The following is a 20,026-nucleotide window of genomic DNA, read 5'->3' as shown; positions in this document are numbered from 1 at the left end:
ACTACAGCTGTTGTACACCAGGGCAGTACCATCATTTCAGAAAACTTGTGTTCTGTCCCCCATTTCGACAGAGACGAAGTCGGAGCATTTTTAAAATGTTACACCTTGGGAGCCGTTTTCCAAAAGTTGAGTTTTCATTGGCTCCGAACCTCATTGTCATGTAAACGAACACCCAAAACAGAACAAAAGCTTCCCTCTCCTGTGTTCTGGAGGACTTTGTTATCTTGGTCAAATGGATTTCACTGCGTTTATTTGGTATTGGAATAAAAATTAGCTTCTGCTCCACCAATGTCTGTGTCTGGCACCTTGAGTCGTCCTCCAACCAAAAAGCAACAGAACAAAGCAACAAGCAGAAAACAAAGCCACCAGGTGCCGACAATCACACACTCAGGCACAGTAGAAACACATCAGGCCAGGGAGCCTCAAACCAAAGACAGAAACACAAACCATGACAGTTCTGCCCCTTTGATGTCCTGCAAAATACACAAAAACTCACTACAAACACTTAAAATGAGTATATCTTGGATGTAGTATATCTACAGTGACCACGTTTCATCAGCACTCTCATAATGTGATCAGTTGTCTTTCTCTGTTCAAAGTATTAGAAATGTCACTCATGAGATGCCTGGTGACTGTTAAGTGAAACACAAACACATAAGAAGAGTATGTTATGCTGCTAAATGTTCCGAGTGAACATGACGCATGACGTCTGGCCTCTTTATAACTTCAGATGGAAGAAAATGCCCTGCTAAAGACACTCACCATTTCCCCTCGCTGTTCTCAAACTGCTGGACCGTGTAGCCGAACATGTCCTCCAGAGGACCGCTGAAGGACAGGCTGTTCTTCTGGTCCACGTTGAAGGACGACACGCCTGCCAGCAGCACTGCAGAGAGAAGCAGAGGTCACCGGGAGTGAGGCTGCCGAGAGCTGCACTGCATCATGGGGCAGTTGATCAACTGTCGGGATGAGTCTGATAACTTTCTCCTCCCATATTATACTAAATCAACTTTTCTGTGCTTTAAACATCATAAAAGTGCTATTTGGGGTTCATAAACATTCCCAAAGTGGTTTTTTCATTGATTCCCTTCAGCTTGAGTTCACAGTGATCTTTCTCTGTTCTAACTGGTCGGGGAGCTCAACACCTTGATTCTATTTGATGACGGGGCACCACCTTACTGTTTTTGTTGTGTCCATAACTGTTTTCATCATCATGTCCACTGGAGAAAATGTGTTTTCAGGTACCAGTATGGTTCTTCACTATTTGTCTTGTGGAAGAAGAAGCACAGCGGCCAATGTGGCTGGACTTGTTGTTCTTTTCCACAAACAATGTTTGTTTGTGAGCGACTCTTCACCAGAGAAGCTTCCAGAACTACGGTACTTTGAAACTGGACTTCCTCAGAAGCTCCTCTTGAAACCTGCTGCAATTCCCACAATAAAAGACTAAGGAGGGCCGAGATGTGTCAGTACATTACTACAACTACCAGCTGAGCTGCTGGCTACGTCACCAAGGGGGTGGAGGAGGCGGCTGTGGGCTGGGCTGCAGTCTCCGTGAGGGTGGAGGCGGCAGAGGAGCTGAGAACCACCATCATGAGAGGTGACGTCAGCTCAGTCCAAGAAATAACTAGAATTTCACTAGTTTTGAATGTTTATAATGGATCACCCAAATTATTATCCCACATTAGCAGAGGAGGGACTGTGAAAAATGAAATATAGACACATATGGGTGCTTTAATGCTCCATCTGATTATCAAGCCAGAATACACACAAAGACCACTTTCCAAGTGTCTGTTTGCACGTGACGTCACTCACACTGAACAAGTTGATCAAATTACACTGAAAACACAAACTTTTTGAGTGAGTATGTTCTATGCATGATATTAATAAATCAGACTCTTAGTAAATCTGAATCTAATTAAATCAGGATTTCAGGAAATCAAGATCTGAGGAAATCACAATCAGGAAATTAGGATGTTCGTGAATCAGAACCTTCTTAAAAAAGAACCTTTGTAAAAGATGATTCCATTCAATCAGGATCTTAGATAAGCAGGACTTTAGTGAATCAGGCGTTGAATTGCCAAAGTATTGTTAAAGAAAAATTACAACATTCATTTCCTGACTTTTTATATTCAAATACAGAATTTTCCTAAATTCTGAAAGCTTAATACCTTAAAGGGAAAAAAAATGTAATAAATAAAAATGGACATGAAAAAAAAAACAGATCTACTAAAATGCTTTATATATATATATATATATATATATATATATAATAATGTTTATATTTGCATTCTGCAGAAACAAATATATTGAACCATGTCAACATTTGGGACAATGTCAGACTCACACTGAGATGAGGCGTGAACTTTATGAGTGAGCACACACACACACACACACACACACACACACACACACACACACACACACACACACACACACACACACACACACACACACACACACACACACACACACACACACACACACACACACACACACACACACACACACACACACACACACACACACACACACACACACACAGGAGGATGTTGGAGGAATGTGGGAGACGAGTGTGCAGCACTTTGCTCTGCGTCGCCTCTGACCTGCAGGACAAAGGCTTCTTCTCTGCGTTCAGCTCCGGCCGTCACTGAGCCGAGTATATCACAGAGACTCTATATAAATCCATTGCTGTCCCATTGTGCCCGGCTCCACAATGACACTTTTTATATTTACTGTGCCTGTGAATTCAACCAGTGTCGTTTATTCAATTGTAGGACTTGTGAGGGAGTGCAGAGGATCGCTGCAGTGTCGGAGGCTATAAACAGACACACAGACCACATACATGGAGAAATGCAAATGAAAAGCAGCTATTTGTCCTTTGATAATCATAACACTGATGCTTTGCAGCTTAATGTGCCTGAGCCCAAACTCTATGAAGTCCCATATGAAGTCCAGACTGAAATAATGAAAGACTGGAGACGATGACGACAGTTTGTTGTTTGGTCAGTTCATTTACCACTCAGACTCCAGAGCCAGACTAAAATACCTCAAACATTCCCCTGTGAAATCCAGAGAGACCATTGTGATCCTCAGAGGATGAATTCACTCAGAAATTAGGCTTCATCAAAGAAGCATTTAAATGCTTTGTTGCATATAAAAGGCTTCAGCTAATATAGAAGGATGAAGTCTAATGGACCTGCAAACGAACACAGACAGTTGATGAAGTACCTTATACTAATGAATATATAACTTACAGAGCGATCTTCTGTTTTTGACATGTTTGACCTGAGTGCAACTCAGTGAGGTGCATTTCCTCAGCTGGTTCTCCACACCCTTTATTTCTCCACTTCATTGTAAGATATTCCCTCAGTTGTACCTCAAAATGTGCCAAAGGTCCATTCGACAACGTTTTGAGTGCACTTGCATGGCTTTTGTACTTTTGTTTGAGAAAAGTTTCACCACACACATGTCAAAACTTCTAGCCATAAAAGTGTTAAAATAAGATACATTTCCCAAATATTATGGGCAACCTGCGATTGAGTGTCATGGTCTCACAATGACCTGAATGCATTTTGAAAATGTTGTGTAACATGTTGTATTAAGGCATTATATTTAGTATATTTTCACATTATTTTATAATAAAGAACTGAAAAATACCTTTCAAAACTTTCAAGAAATAATCCTATCCTATATGAGCCTGACATTTTAAAAAGTGATGTCTGTTCACATGAAAATGGCAGAATCATGCAGTGAGCATGCCAGGCCATGAGTTGGCACAGTTGATTGTTTTTGTAATAAAACCACACACACATGCAGCAGAGAGCAATAATATATATTGATGGGGATATATAGATATTTGTATAGGACCAAGTTGGATTGTTATTATGGTGACTGTCAAAATAAAAGTACCAGGCCCAGGAGAATATGGACTTGGAGTCATGACACCATGGATGAATCGTCTGCTGAGCATGTGCACAACTACTAGTTACTACAGCTGAAGTATGCATGCTCAGTAGTAGCATTTTCAAAGAGTTGTGTTCCCTCCATTTCCATGGAAACAAAATCAGAGGAAAAAAGTTCCACCAAAAGTTCCAAAATCGGGAGCCGTTTTTGGAAAGTTGCAGTTTCAGTTGCTCTGATCACTGTTGTCGTACAAACAGACACCCAGACACCCACAATGAAAAGTGTGTGGCATGGCATGGCAAAGCATAGCATGGTTTGGCATTATATTGTATAACATGGTATAGCATGCTACTATATAGGATGGAATAGCACTAATAAATGTCATGGATATGTTACGTTAAGCCATCTTGGATTTCTATTACTAGTGTGGATGTTGTTATACTACTTATTTGGGTAATAGTATTTAAAATGTTTTCATGCTTAAGAAAGAAAAGTAGCCATTCAATAATTTATTTCAGAGTCACTTATACTTTATTGGGTCCTTATAAAACCTCACCTAAAGAGGTTGCATTGTTCCCGGCTGCACCAAACAATCAGACTCCTGATAGTTTCTCGTGTCTGAAAACAAATAATAAATTTAGCAGATGGAAAACAATCCAAACATCCAGACATGCATAGAGGGTAACATTAAGAGGCTGAGAGGCCCCTGCTCCTCACTATGTTTAGATGTTGATCACTTAGATCTGATACATGATTGCATTGGTTGCATTCCCACACACATCCAGAGCTGCAGTCGCACACAGGAACCCCAGCCAAGAAAATAATATCCCCTCTGTTTCTCCTACAATCCTTTCTGTTCCTCCTCTGCGACATCCACCCCTCCCCCAATCTCTCAAGGAAGCTCCATATCCTGTTCCTATTACCCTGATTATAGACATCCCCTCAAATCCACAGGTACACACTCAGAAACCCACACACCCTCGGCTTATTTAGCTGATCTCAGATCAGCCTTAATCATTCCCCACAGGCTGATTTGGGTTTGGAGTCACTGTAAATCACCGGGGACCATCTTCGGCATGCACACGCCAGTACGTACACCCGCGTCATTTAGCTGTATTTGGTTTCTCTGGATCTCCTCTGCTCAAATCAAAAACAGTGAATTATGTAACTGGCTATTTTCCAGAGCTCGGGGAACATCTGCCCTGGAAAACCAATAAGTGGGTTTGTTCCCTCTGGAGGGAAACGGATCATGAGTCTCGGGGGGATTGGCATATAAAGTTGTCCATCAGCGTGGAGAGGGTTCATATTGTACTCAATCACATGTGTGATGGAGCAGGCGAGGAGGAGGAGGTCCACTCTTCACAGGTTATACACACACATATATGGAATTTCCCGTCTAAAGTGGTTGAAACATCACAGCAGTGCATCTGTTTTCAGTCCAGCTGGACGTGGTCCTGATTGATGCTGGCAGTGTGTCGGCCACAACAACAACACTTCTCAAAACCCAACCAGCCCCCGATTCAGAGCCAACAGCCTGAAAGAGCCTGACCTGGATCTCACATCACTGGTTTGGCCTCACCAGTGATTGAAAAAGGACTCGACTCAGCACCTGTAGGCTTCAAAGCATCGCTTAGCTACAGTTAAAAACACCCGGCTGGCTCATCTGTAACAAACATAAGCAGCTCTAAAGCACTTTCAGGCTCCACACAGCTGGTGAGCAGCAGTCAGTAAACTGCCATGGAACTCAGCAATAATGAGCTGAGTGTCATATCATAAAGTCCGACAAAACAAATCTCTGAAATATTCAAGTATTCAAACGTCTGTAGGAGGCATGAAGACCGACCAATGCAATGTATGAGCGATGGGTTGGACTTTGACCCTCCAGAAGAATGAGGTCAAAAGGGTTTTTTTGGGGCGGGACCATCTGCTGGCATTTAACCTGATGCTGGCCAGAGAGTGAAGCTTCATCCAGCCTGCAGCCACGGGACGGTTATGAATGTCAAACACTTCCACATTTTTCCTTTTCTTCTTCTTTTTCTTGCTCTTTTATCTCATCTATTTTTTCTAGTACGAATTGTTTTGTGCAGGAACGGCCATCACGAGCTGAACTTCAAACATGCTTCAACTCAGATTATCCGACTCAATTTTCTCATTTACTCGCTCACTGCTGTTCTCCTGCTGTGTCTGTGTCTTGATGTGCTGAGGAGAGCACAAGAGGCTGAATTCCTCTGACTGGGTCTGAAGGCAGAGGGTTGGACGGATGAGATGACATAAGTGTGATTAGAAACACACCAGCAGAGATATGAAGCTTAGCAAAAAGGGTTGGAAACGTCAGTGGAGCGCCTCCAGACTTTAAGAGAAACACCATTGAACTTTCAAAAATGGGGGGGGGGGGGGGATGTCAAGACTTTCTAAAAGTGAATAACAAACCTTAAAAATGAAAATGCTTGGCAAAGAGATAAAATGTTTACAGTGGTTAAAATGTCCTTCCTTCCATAAGATTATAACTCCTCCCTGTAAACAGTTTGCTGTGTTTTTGTTCATTTCCTCCTTTATGTGCTTACATTAGTCACTGTAAAGCATTGTACACATTGATATTTAAAATTACTCATTTAATTTTTATCCTATCTTATTTAATAATGAACTTTCTTTCTATTTATTCTGTCTTAAATATCTTTCTGGGGGTTGATAAAGTTGTAATTCTATTCTATTTTATTCTGCGGTCACGTGTCAAAAACAGCTTAAAATGTGACGAATTTTCACCATCCTAGATTGTAATTGCAACTTCATGAATGCAACATAAAATATAGTTTTTGTGTCAAAACAACTGTATATATGGAACTTCAGAGGTAATGTCAGTCTCATTTTAAAGTTTCAACGTGAACAATTGAAGTACAAAACACAAAATGTCTTCTAATGAAAGTAGTAGCGAGCCAGCTGAGGAAATACATCTCATCATAATAACAGAAACATCTCTATATTTTAAGCACAGTCATTAAAATATGAAATGCATCCAGAGGTGGTGAAAGGGAGGCTGTATCAGGTTCAGACCTTAAGAGTATTAAGTCCAAAGACTTAAAGAAATGACAAAGTATCATGCCCCGTCAGAAAGCTGGACGTACGAGTATTCATCAGCCACTGACAAATCACACTTCTCATCCATATCCGCTATTTTCATGTGCTTCCTCTTCTCCACGCATTCATCACCTCATCCACCATCTGTCCATCCTTCATCAACACAATCTATCTCTCCCTCCCTCCCTCCATCCATTCATCTCTGTCCTACCCTGCCTCCCTCCTTCCTACCGACCACTCCAGCATCTCTCCTCTTGTTTTCCCACCGCTGGTGTCAGATTACACTTTGTGAAACTTCCAGATGTATTATCAGGAGTCCAGTTTAGAGGCTTTCTTTCACACCGGTGCGATAATCACTCGGGCTTACGAGCTTGAGAGCCGCATGACATCATCTCCCCTGATGGCTGTCAAAGCTTTCATCACCCCTCAAACATTTCTCTTGACATGCAGCGCTGGTTCACTCTCCCTATCCCTGTCCTTTTAGACTGAATCTGCTGATCACAGCAGTTTTAACATACAGGGAGAGACTGGGGGGGGGGGGGGGGGGGGGGGGTTAAGGACACAGGCTTCTGGGTTCCATCAAACTAAAAATACACATCAGGGTCAAAGTGACCTGGTTCCAGAATTATTAATAATTATAATGATAATAAATGTTATGAGGGAAACAGAGAAAATATTGTCTGGACTCTGAATATAAACTCTGACTCAGTCTGACAACATCAAGGTTTATTTAGCAGTCAGTAAAAGCAAATAAAGACTTTAAAAGAGGACATTGAAAATAGGGAACTATCAACCAGAAAGCTGCTTTAGTCTGACAGATTTAAGAATCATTCTAATGTACAATAACAATTAGCAACAAGCAAAAATAATAGATATCTTGAGTTGAATTTTTTTTTCTTTCAACAAGTCTTTCTCAATAATTTTCTTTTTTAAACACTGAATATAAAAGCCAAACTGAAGTGTTCACTCTAAAACAAAGGTGTCAAACTCTTTTTAGTTCATTTCAGTGGTGTGCAGTTCAGGGGCAGCAAGGCTAGCACTGCCAGCACTATCATAATGATTTTTCTTTATTTTAATAATTAAATAGTGATTTGTGTGTTGTTACTGCTAGCCCTGACAAACACCACAGCACGCTACTGGTTAATTTGCTACATTCATCCCAATTTCATCTTGAGTGGGTGGGACCAGTAAAATAGTGCCATAATAATCTTTAGATTCAGACTTTAAAGTTTTACATTCCTGTGGTGCAGACTAGATGTAATGTCATGAAATACATATCTGCATTTAAACAATGACCACAAAAAAAAGTCTACAATCTCAGCATGAAGCCATTTTTAATGAAACCTTCTGATGAATACAATGAAATGTCCCAAAACAATTTCTCCTCCAGCTGTTGCATTCTGGGTGTTTTACTCCCCCAACAGCATGGCTTTGAGGCTAATGCCAGTTTGGTAGCTTTCCTGACAGCATTCCTGACAGATATCTCAGCTCGGGCCCCAGTGCTGTATTGTGTCACGCCCCGAAGGGAATTTGTTAAAAAAATGTTAAACTAAATTAAACATTTTTACAATTTCCTTGGTGGTTTGGCCAGATTGGAGCTTCTTTGCTGGCTGGTTTTAGCCCATGGACATAAAGTTTAACACCCCACTCTAAATTCATGGGCTTCATTCAGCCAAATATAACATTGGTCAAAAGTAAAATAATAGCAAAATCATCTAAAGAAACTTTTCTGAAAAGCTCCAAAATTTCTTTGTTTTAGTGTAAAGGCATTATTTCTTAAGAAAATAATCTCAACATGAAATGATTTTTAAACACCCCGACTGGTGAAAAATATATGAAAAAGTAGGATTGTAGAATGTTCCACTTTCAACATGCATGTTCTCACAGTATAACTTCAGTCAGCTGGTTCTAGACAGCATTACAGATCTCTGCACTCGGGTCTCGGTGTGGTGTTACATCTATACAACTCATTTTTGTTGAATACTATTTGATCTGGAGGCATCTGGACCGGCGCAATGGCAGCATAATAAACATTTTGGGATAATTTTACAATTTACTCTTGTTTTAGTGCAAATGAGTAGGATACATTCATGGAAAACTGCCACAAGTTGAAAAATCAGTGACATTTCAACATAAAACCACTTGTGAAAGATACAGTGCATTGTGCAAAAACCAGGCTCCCAATTGAGAGACTTTGCAGCCTTCAACATGCTTCGCTCAATATTGAATTAATAAAAAAAGAGTCATAACTTTGAAATGGATGTTTTCTGTGCAGTTTCCACACTTTGCAATGTCCCAGTTGACTGAAGAATCACAGGAAGGTATAACTATAGATAATAGCTATATAACCCAGATAAACCATGAATGGCATCCAGAGGCTGAAGGAAAACATGGGCAGACTGTAGTTTTTATACATCTTCTGTCTTAATGGCACTTCATGTACTAATAGGTCTTATCATGAATAATGAACATGAACAATTTAGCGGTCTTCACTTTCTTCAGTACCGCAACATAATTCACAGCTGTAGTTAAACTTTTACAAAGCTACTTGCCTGTGCTATCTTTAGCTTATTGTTTTGAATAATAAAGTGAAACTTAAGCTCCCTGCCAGACTCCCACTTACCAGACATTGATTTCTAACCCATTCAAGTTGCTTACATTTTTATCAGCGATCCGAAAACACGAGAGAGCGTCTCGCTCTCTGTCTGCTCTGTGGGTGTACTGATGCAATTCATTCATTGGGGGAAAAACTATCTAAAACTGCATCTGCTTTATGCAGCTGGACAGGCTGGGTGTGTTGTTTGCAGTGGTATGATGGGGAAATTAAAGCTGGGGGAAATGAGCTTCACATGGACACTTAAAACATTGTGTGCTTACAACCATACTATGATCGACAGTTCTGCTGCCATGCAACATATTGTTGTATACATTAAATATGATATCTGAAATTACTTGCATTGTGGAAATACAGTCTATTTTTCTGTGCACTGGGCATATATTCACCCAATGCTTCCAACTTTGGGGTGTATTTCTTAGTAAATGCCATTAATTTGGTGTCGTAAATGTTAGGAAAATATGCTCAGCCTAAACAAAAGTTAGGAAGCATAATTTACAAGCAGAATTTGTGGTGTATCATCATCATTTTGCAAAGCTCAGAAGTCCTGCACAAGCGAAACGATTTGATGATATTCTCAGTGGCGTTATCAATCTCCTGCGATCTCAGAGGAAGCAGGAGGACATGCGGATGTCAGCAAATGTGGTTACTGTGAGATAAAGCCCTCGAAACTCAAAGGGACAGACATGACTCTGAATTGTGAGACACACCCGTCTGCGCTAGATCTTCCAGAAAGACACTGAGATGTTTGATCTGTTTGGATAATAACAGCAGATTTACACAAGTGATGGTTAGAGGTGTTAAATTATGGACTAAAAGCAAAGAGCTGACACATGAGATGTAATTATACATCCTACAGTGGTGTAGCGGCCGCTCTATATACCTGCACTTTGCATGTTTCCTTGTGAATTTGGGCATTCTGAAGGTGCTTTAATCTAATAGAAGTTGAAGATGAATGATAATTTATAAATTATCCTATTTTCAGATGCCATAAATCACGTTTGTTGGAGCAGCATGGCTCAGTTTGTAGAGTGGAAGGGTGCACTGAGAGAGTGAGTGGTTGGTGGTGGTCGACGAGTGAGAGAGTGAGAGAGTGAGTGGGTGGTGGTGGTCAGAGGGTGAGAGAGTGAGAGAGTAACCCTCCAGTTGTTTTTCTCTCATGAAAGTTTTATCAGGAGCGCCTTGATTAGCCTGGCCATTCATGGAGAGGTGAATGCCAACACTGGCCGGCCAGGGAGCTCCAACAAGCCTGGTGCAGACATTTTGTGAATGTTTATCGCAGCATGAGAATGATTTAAACGCTCCAACATAAAAACAAAGGAGCTACCGTGATGACTGGCCCTCGTATGTGTGTGAAAAGCAGAAGCTGTGATTGTCCATTTCTCCCTTTAACCTCTGCCTTCCTCATTCTTCTTCTTGTTTTTGCTCTGACTGCAGATAATGCAGCCTCCTCCCACCATGAATTCCATGAAACGGACCTCCCCGTTGACTGGATGGTCTTCGTGCAGTGTGCTGCTGATGCTCTTACTAAAACTGCCAAAAGGTCACAGCTAGCACACCGGAGAGCCTGAGGTGTCTGCAAAAGCAACCAATGGATGGGTATAAATTCCTATTTTTGGATGTTTGCTCGGTATGGAAACAATTACATGCATGTCCTACTGGGGTTAAGACGATGCTTCGAACTGCAACTTGTAGCGTCAGGATGTGATGAAGTGTGGAAACATGCAGAACGCCTGTTTGCACGTGTGGCTGTGACCCACCGCAAACTTTCAGACCCTTTGTAAGCAGATATGTTGTGTGATGTTGCACCTCGGCGGGTGTCTCGTCCGTGCATGACAGATATCGCTCAAGTTTGAGGATTACCAGCCTACGATCTGGTCAACGTGTCGGCCGCTCTGTTTATTTTACAAGCTTTAGAAGGACATTTATCGAAGATCAGGCTTCTAAACACTTCAGGGAGGTCATCCCCGCTGTTCAGCTGTCACTCAGAAAACACCAGCTGCTAACTGAGGACCGGTCTGGGAAAACCTTTTTCTGTATTTTGCTGCTAAAACTATGCCACTTCTGCAGATGACTGGATGTTTTCAATCATTCAACAGGAAGAGTTGGCACAAGCAGAAACCCTGACTTTCCTTCTTCCTCCCACGCTCTTTTCTCCGTCTGCAGCGATGGCAGAGAGACGAGACACTATGACTCAGGATGACTCAGTCCTGTGGAGAAGCCCAACCCTGGAACACACTGATGAGCAATACCGCTGAAACTACAGAAGTCCGTTTACAATCACTTTCAAGCAGGACAATTAACTGCTAAAACTTTCCCAAAAACATAGAATTACTCTGGGAATTGACTAGAATATCAATATAAAGTAAATTTTAATGAAACTTTCGAGTGCAAAAATCCGGGAAATGTATAGAATATGCCCCCCCCCCCATTGAATATGGATCCCCACTCAGAGAAGATGGACCCCCCCTCATAGAATATGGACATGTTGTATGGCATGAATATGTTAGAACTATTTGGATTGATCAATTTATTGGTCAAGAACATTTCAAATGCAAAACAGAAAGATGCCCATGATTAACTCTGATATTGTCTAACATCTCAAAGGGATGGAAATGGGAAACTGGGGAGAAGAAACTAAACACAATCAAATGTTGATAAATGTGCATTTTTGTGGGGTGGCGTTGTGTGGGGGTCCATTTCCTCATGAAGAGCTTTTATCGAAAGCACATTTTTGTAGGGAGGCCATATACAATATGCCAATAATACCAGCATCACTGCAGATAAGACAATATACCCAATGTCCAAAATTCACCTCTCTTTCCTTCTGTGAATTTAAAGGAAAACATATTTAGGGTTTTGCTTGAAAAATAAGTTTCAAAACCAAATTGGCAATGACAAACTGATTCTGGCTCTTCAGTCGTTCCTCTGACATCAAGATCAAAAGACACATGCTTCATATATCATCACCAAAGAAACTTCAGAGTTTCAAGATGTCATTTCACTGGAACACAAAACCGTCATTAATCCAGAATGCATGGTCTTATTGATCTGCACAGAACCTTCCTGCCTACACTTGTTCTTCACTGTCATTCATTAACAAACATTTGCCACTTCTTCCTCCAGGCCAAACTCCCTGAAACCAACCACCAAACATCCTCCTCACAAAGCTCCAGGACCATGCAGCTATTTCCATTCAGCAGAACTGAAAAAGAAAAAACAACAAATGGTGTTCTTGTCTTTGAACGATTCGCGGCATCAGTGTCACTAAAAGCAACAGAACATATATCCTGCATGGCAGTGACATTCAGTCAGTATGTGGTGTACTGGATTTGCTGCACCCTGCAGCCATGTGTCTTATGATAGAGCTTTTACCCGCCACATGCTGGGTTTCGTCCTCTGCGACCTCCAACTGGGTAGAAAAGTTAGTAGAAATCTGTGTGAAGCCAGGAAACCATCAAGTTGTTGCCTCGTGTCTCTGGTCCAGTTTCTCAGTGCTGGAAATCCATCCAGTCTGCCGCCTCGTTCTCAATCACCAACGTGTGAAATCTGACCCACTGGACTTGTTTATTAAGAAAAAAATTCACTCAGTTATTTCTCTGCGGTTGCAGAGATCAATTATTGATACTTATCAATGGCATTTCTGCTGTTTACGTGTAAAATGATTTCAATCCGTTACCATGTAAATCAGGGTTCTCCAGCCTGGAGGGTCAGTTTCCTGCAGGTTTTCACTCTCCCAGCTTCAGCACACCTCAATCCGATGTAGACGTCATTGTCAAGCTTGTAAACAAGCCAAGTGACGAGGCCCTTATTGCATTCAGGTGTGTTGCAACTGGGAGAAACCGAAAACATGCAGGGCACTGGACCTCCAGGCCTGGAATTGGGGAAGGCTGGTGTAAATACTCAACTTCTCTGGAATGAAAACCCAAAAATGATGCATATTCAATTGAATTTTTGCTCAAGTTTGGTGGAAAAATAAAATAAAAATCTGATGAAAATGTTTATTTACATGTAATTGTGTGAAAGCTTGAGGACGGGTTGCAGGTGGGACTTTTGTGTCTGTTTGGTTCTTCCAGGTCCTGAAACTTTTGTTTGTTAAATGAATAAAATGTTGAGCTTCAAATCATCTGATGCAAACAAGAGTGACCAGCAAAGAAAAGCTGGTTGGCAGTGGAAGTGAAGAATTGGCTGCTCATCTTTAATGTTTGCAGAAAATACTAACAGAATTTGCTATTATAACTCCATAGCTTCGTATGGTGCATGTGCTCTATCTGTTCTCAGCAGTGAGCGGCATTGATTAAAAGCCGACTGCTGGTGAGAACTTCTGGTTTTAAACAGCATCATAGTTCAGGTCACTAAGTACTGAAAATTGGATAAAGTGAAACTGCTTCGACTTACTGGAAGCAAAAGCTCCAAATATGATTGTTCTCATAAATGAACTACACTTTTATTGCACATCCTCACCACTCGTTATACATTTTACCTGGTGGGTTTTATGGGATCTTATAGGCAACACCTCAGTTTTCTTTCTGGATATTTCAGAATCGTCAGTTCTGCTTTATTTGGTTTTAAAAGACATTTATTTGATGTCTTTTGTCTGCTCGTGAAGTCGCTTCAATCATTTCTCCACTGTTTATTCAGATCCGAAGCCAAAATGTGTCCCTGAATATGGACAGGGCATCACACGCTGATGAAGAAAAATAAAGAAAATACAGTTAAATGGACCATGGGTTGAGGTCACTTTGTCACATGTTCATCACAGCCTCTTATCATCAGCTTGATTTTTCCTCTGCAGAGTGTCTGGTCTCACTCTCTACATGTAAAAGTGTGTGCACACACAGCGCCGCTGTCCTTCCTCACAGTTTATCTCATCCATCTCACAAATGAATGAGGAACTACAGCGCTAGTGAAGCCAAACACGCAGTCAGACGGGCTGGAAACATAAACTATGAGCTAAGTGGTGTTCAGCCAGAGTGATATAAAAACCCTGCGGCTTTAAATATACCAGAAGATCTTATATGAGAACAGTATGACCTTGGCCCGGGACCCTCATCCACCCCGGTCTACCCCCTCTTTACCCAGCTGAGGCCCACTGGAGCACAAGTGTAATAAACCACGAACATGTTTAATTGCCACCAGTGGAAAAAAATATCTGAGGCAATTTTCTAGTAACAGTCTAAGTTAAGGTAGCATGAATAACATTTCTTGGTACATTTTCTGCCATTATTGCATTATTGCATTATTGGTTGAGACATTTCAAGTGAAAGTTAAAAGGCATCACTTTGGAATTTTCATTTCAGAAAGGTTTTGCGTTTGCACTACAACATTCGTTTTCCCTTGTTGCCAGGGAGATAGAGATGGAGACAGAACGTTTTCCAATAGTTGCATTTTCACGGTTTCTACAGAGACAGAATTGGAGGGCTATCAAAAAGTTCAAGTTTAAGGTAAAAATATCCCTACATGATTTACGTAAACGTTAAATCATAAATGAAGCTAGCAAACTAAAAATAATATTTTTTAATAAAGTAAATAATTGACAAATTTCTCTTTTAGCATTTATGCAAATCAAAATATCTCAATATGAAAAAAAATGGAGAATGTGGACACGGCTTAGTTTTTTCCTCTTCAGGAATCAGAAAACTTGTTTTGCATCAGGTTCACCCTGACTGAACGTTTTCAGTAGTTATGAAAAACATTCCGATGACTGAAAACATGATCTCGATTTTCATCTGGAACAAACAGACATCAGACTGGATAGAATAACTCCAGGGACAATGAATATCACTGCGATTTGTTTGTATCTCACTAAAGGAAGTGATGTCATGGCATCATACAGACCTCAGCCTCCATTTCATTGCAAGCCGAGACAACAAACTGACTTCCTGTCACACTTCCTGTCCACACTGCACTTCAGAGTGCCATGTGGATATCAGCCACCAGAATGCTAAGGGTTAACACAGTGTAAGCAGGGTGTAAATCAGGACAATCAGGTAATATTCATAGTCGCTGCAGATTGCATGCATTATATATAAAACAGCTGATTGTTAAGTCTGACGCAACTATTACACTGATAAAAATATCCTACGAGATTGACTTAAAATAATAAGGCAATATTTTGCTTCATTTCTGTTGATCAAGAACGATCGTTTATGTTAAACTACTTTTTTTTTTACCTAAAAAATAAAATCCAAGTAACATGAACTTAATTTTGTCAAGTAAATTAAGTCAAACTAAAGTTTGTATAAATTACAGAATTTTTCAAACGTTGTGAATGAAATTTGCATGTATAACTGACTTGATTTTATGATGGAGGTCTAACAAAACTAATTAGTTGCATTTATTTAATTAAATATTTAAGTAAAATTAACTTAATTATGTCACGTACATTGAACATGACTATTTGCTGTAATCTACTTTTTAAGTGGATCAAATAATGGAAAACAGTTGTTTTCTTCAACCCACATGAATGGATATAAAATCAAATTTCACAGAACTGAGCTTTCAGAGATTTGTATTATTTTCATTATAAAATGTGTATTTTGTGTTACGTTATGGAAAGTAATCATATTTCTGTATAAAAGACTTAAATGTAGGGTATTTTTACGGCTTTCAGATCTCAAAATGAGCCAAATGGTATGAAGAGGTTAAAGTTAAACTGTCCGGACAGTCGGGTAGGAGAAGTAGACGTAGATGACTGGGTCCACTGCCAAGTCTCGCCAAGCTCATAAATTCAATTCAGAATTTATGAAGCCACCCCCCCCCCCCCCCCCCCCCCCGGCTTTCAATGAGGGAGCTGCCACCTCCACTCGTCTGCAGCAACATCCCGTGTGAATGAGAAAGTGCTGGGAAATAAAAGCATCGCTGCCTTTCTGTGGGAATGTCGAGGAAATGAATTGTTCTCATTGTCCAGCTACTGAGCATGTACTACCATGGCCGTAGTAACTAGGAGCATGAACTACTAGTTACTACGACCACGATGACCAGGCGCTGAAAAGTTATGTTTTTCCTTCAATGTCCATAGAAACTGAGTTGAAGCATTTTAAAAGTTTCCAGTTTTCAAGAACCTATTTCTATTATGAATGTTCCTGTTTAGGCCAATTCAGCCCTTTGAGTTTCTTATGTATATTAGGTATTGACTCTTTTTGACATTTTGGTGGTTTTATTTTGTCGTTCTAAAATGTTTTAGCCATTTGTAGCTATTTCATCGTCTATAGCCTCTTTCGCTGGGAGATAGCTGGGAGTACATTTCTCCACTGTGAGATCAATAAAGGCGTATCTTATCTTAGAAGTGTCCTTGAATAATTCCTGTTTACACCACAACGTTTTCAAGGGAAAACGCAGAGCTTTTATTGGGGGCCCGTTCACACAGCGTCTGAGCATTTTCTAAAAGTTGTGTTTTCAGTGGCGTCATGTAAACAAGACCCCCTAAACATTACACAATGTTTGCAGTTTCACTTGAAAATGTGTAAATGTCTCATAATCAGCATTTCACGTTAGTTTCCAAAGTGCAAAGTTTTCCAGCAGATTTTAACGAAGCAAGGCTTATGACCTCTCATGCTGTTGCTGTCTTACACTGTAGGTGTCTTCAGCTTGGTCACTGTGGTCTGACACGTACTGATGGAAGCCAGATGGACCAAACTCAAACCACCTGTGGCTCCTCATCTCCCGACGGAATTTATGGAGATTAAATGCTGCCACTACAATAACCGCATGTTGGCCTCTGAGGCAGTTCCCTCGGCACAACGCGGGATCTCCCAGTATGGCCTCAAACCCAATATGGCCTCAAACCCAGATTCTCCCACTCAGCGGCTGAGGTCATCCCCCGGAGGCTCAATCTAAGGAATCCACCCAGCGGAGCAGTGACTGGGGGCGGATGGAGCTAAAAGCATGGGCCTCAGTGATAGATAATAAACATGATTGTGTTTCCCGATGTGCCAATAGGATGGTAATCATTCGCTATCTGAGCCCCGACTGATCGCTGCAGACTTGCACGCATTCATTCCTAACTGATTCTCTAATGGGTCACAAGCCGGCATCACATGAGAGCGAGGCTGTTTGATTTACTCTTTTCTTCAGATCTGAATCGATTGAATATGACTTACAACATTCATTCGTGTCTCCTCTGTAGATGAACTTGAGATTTCAGCATCACCAGAGGGACCCCCCTCTGGCAGCTGCTGCTGCTTCATGCTGCTGCTGCTTCATGCTGCTGCTTTATGCTTCGGCTTCATGCTGCTGCGTTATGCTTCAAGCTACTGCTTCATGCTGCTGCTGCTTCATGCTGCTGCTTTATGCTTCATGCTGCTGCTTCATGCTGCTGCTTTATGCTTCATGCTGCTGCTTCATGCTGCTGCTTTATGCTGCTGCTGCTTCATGCTGCTGCTGCTTTATGCTGCTGCTTTATGCTGCTGCTGCTTTATGCTGCTGCTGCTTCATAATGCTACTGCATGCTGCTGCTTCATGCTGCTGCTGCTTCATGCTGCTGCTTTATGCTTCATGCTGCTGCTTCATGCTGCTGCTGCTTTATGCTGCTGCTGCTTCATAATGCTACTGCATGCTGCTGCTTCATGCTGCTGCTGCTTCATGCTGCTGCGTTATGCTTCAAGCTACTGCTTCATGCTGCTGCTGCTTCATGCTGCTGCTGCTTTATGCTTCATGCTGCTGCTTCATGCTGCTGCTTTATGCTTCATGCTGCTGCTTTATGCTTCATGCTGCTGCTGCTTTATGCTGCTGCTTTATGCTTCATGCTTCTGCTTTATGCTGCTGCTTTATGCTTCATGCTGCTGCTTCATGCTTCATGCTGCTGCTTCATGCTGCTGCTTTATGCTTCATGCTGCTGCTGCTTTATGCTGCTGCTTTATGCTTCATGCTTCTGCTTTATGCTGCTGCTTTATGCTTCATGCTGCTGCTTCATGCTTCATGCTGCTGCTTCATGCTTCTGCTTTATGCTGCTGCTTTATGCTTCATGCTGCTGCTTCATGCTTCATGCTGCTGCTTTATGCTTCATGCTGCTGCTTCATGCTTCTGCTTTATGCTGCTGCTTGATGCTTCATGCTGCTGCGTTATGCTTCATGCTGCTGCGTTATGCTTCATGCTGCTGCGTTATGCTTCATGCTGCTGCTTTATGCTTCATGGTACTGCTTCATGCTGCTGCTTTATGCTTCATGCTGCTTCATGCTGCTGCTTTATGCTTCATGCTGCTTCATGCTTCATGCTGCTGCTTCATGCTGCTGCTTCATGCTGCTGCTTCATGCTGCTGCTTCATGCTTCATGCTGCTGCTTCATGCTTCTGCTTTATGCTGCTGCTTTATGCTTCATGCTGCTGCTTCATGCTGCTGCTTTATTGCTTCATGCTGCTTTATGCTTCATGCTGCTGCTTCATGCTGCTGCTTCATGCTGCTGCGTTATGCTTCATGCTGCTGCTTTATGCTTCATGCTGCTGCGTTATGCTTCATGCTGCTGCGTTATGCTTCATGCTGCTGCTTTATGCTTCATGCTGCTGCTTCATGCTGCTGCACCGAGAGACAATTAAGCAGTAGGGGCGAAATAAAAACGTATTTCAGGGCTGTCAGGGAGCCGCAGTTCCACCACCTTCTAAAGGGGCGCGCGGGCAATCTGAGTGACGGACCTAATACGTGCTTTTCGTCTCGCGAGTCGACAATTACGCACGAACCAAGCTGTGCGTAAAGACGCGCCCGGAGACGTTGACGTGAAGAGGAGAGGGCATTTTCTTCACAGACCGGGTTAGGGTTAACCCATACGTAAATACTCATAAATCATCAGATTACATCTGAAAGATTACTTACCAGCAACTGCCACTGCTGCCAAAGTGAAATGTGGAGTCCCGACGAGCATCCTGAAGCACGACGCGTGTCCAGCGGCTTCTATTATTCCACTTGACCTCGTGTCGAACTGCGCAGAGATCCTCGGAGAAGTGTAATCGTCAATGAATAATAATAATAGTAATAATAACTAACAGGAGCGCGCACACATATCGTGCCCTGCAGCATTCACAGACGTGTTTAAGCTCCTATCATCTTCGGGTCTGATGACATGAGCTGAGCTGAGCGGGACTGACACAAAAACAGGGAGGCGCAGGAGGAGGAGGAGGAGGAGGAGGAGGAGGAGGAGGAAGGAGGGGGCGGGTGGGATAGTGAGGAGTTCACTCATGCACAGGACCTTATAAGCTGCATTTGTGGGGCTTGGCTCGCCACTGCAGCGCATGGGAAAATCTTACCAGCCTTAATAACAGCGAGCGCGGCGGCGTCTGGAGACTCGACAATTAGACCAGAATAGGCTCGTTTGAACGCGCAGTTTGACAGCTGGTGTCCCCAGTACTGCACCAGGACACATTATGACTGTCTACAGACGGACAGGGGAGGGAAGAGGCTTTCTAATCAAGTTAAAAGCACTAGATTCTCCTCAAATAGAATAGGA

The 20,026-nt window shown here is 41.9% G+C and overlaps 1 protein-coding gene across 1 annotated transcript in view; it reads right to left on the bottom strand.

Annotated features, from left to right (window-relative positions):
* The window catches only part of itga1 (integrin, alpha 1), a 76,533-nt gene extending 56,919 nt beyond the window's left edge, over positions 1–19,614 (bottom strand). The window contains exons 1-2 of the mRNA XM_080521458.1: positions 19,396–19,614; positions 763–883 (exon numbers count right to left, since the gene is read on the bottom strand). Of these exons, the coding sequence (XP_080377584.1) occupies positions 763–883; positions 19,396–19,444 (170 nt within the window). The 5' untranslated portion in view covers positions 19,445–19,614. The remainder of the gene's footprint in view (positions 1–762; positions 884–19,395) is intronic.
* Between the last annotated feature and the right edge of the window lie 412 nt (positions 19,615–20,026).

Source organism: Blennius ocellaris (genome assembly GCF_963422515.1).
Source record: "Blennius ocellaris genome assembly, contig: SCAFFOLD_103, whole genome shotgun sequence".
Lineage (NCBI taxonomy): Eukaryota > Metazoa > Chordata > Actinopteri > Blenniiformes > Blenniidae > Blennius > Blennius ocellaris.
The sequence above is the reverse complement of the archived record's forward strand: the minus strand, read 5'-3'. Positions and strand labels throughout refer to the sequence as shown.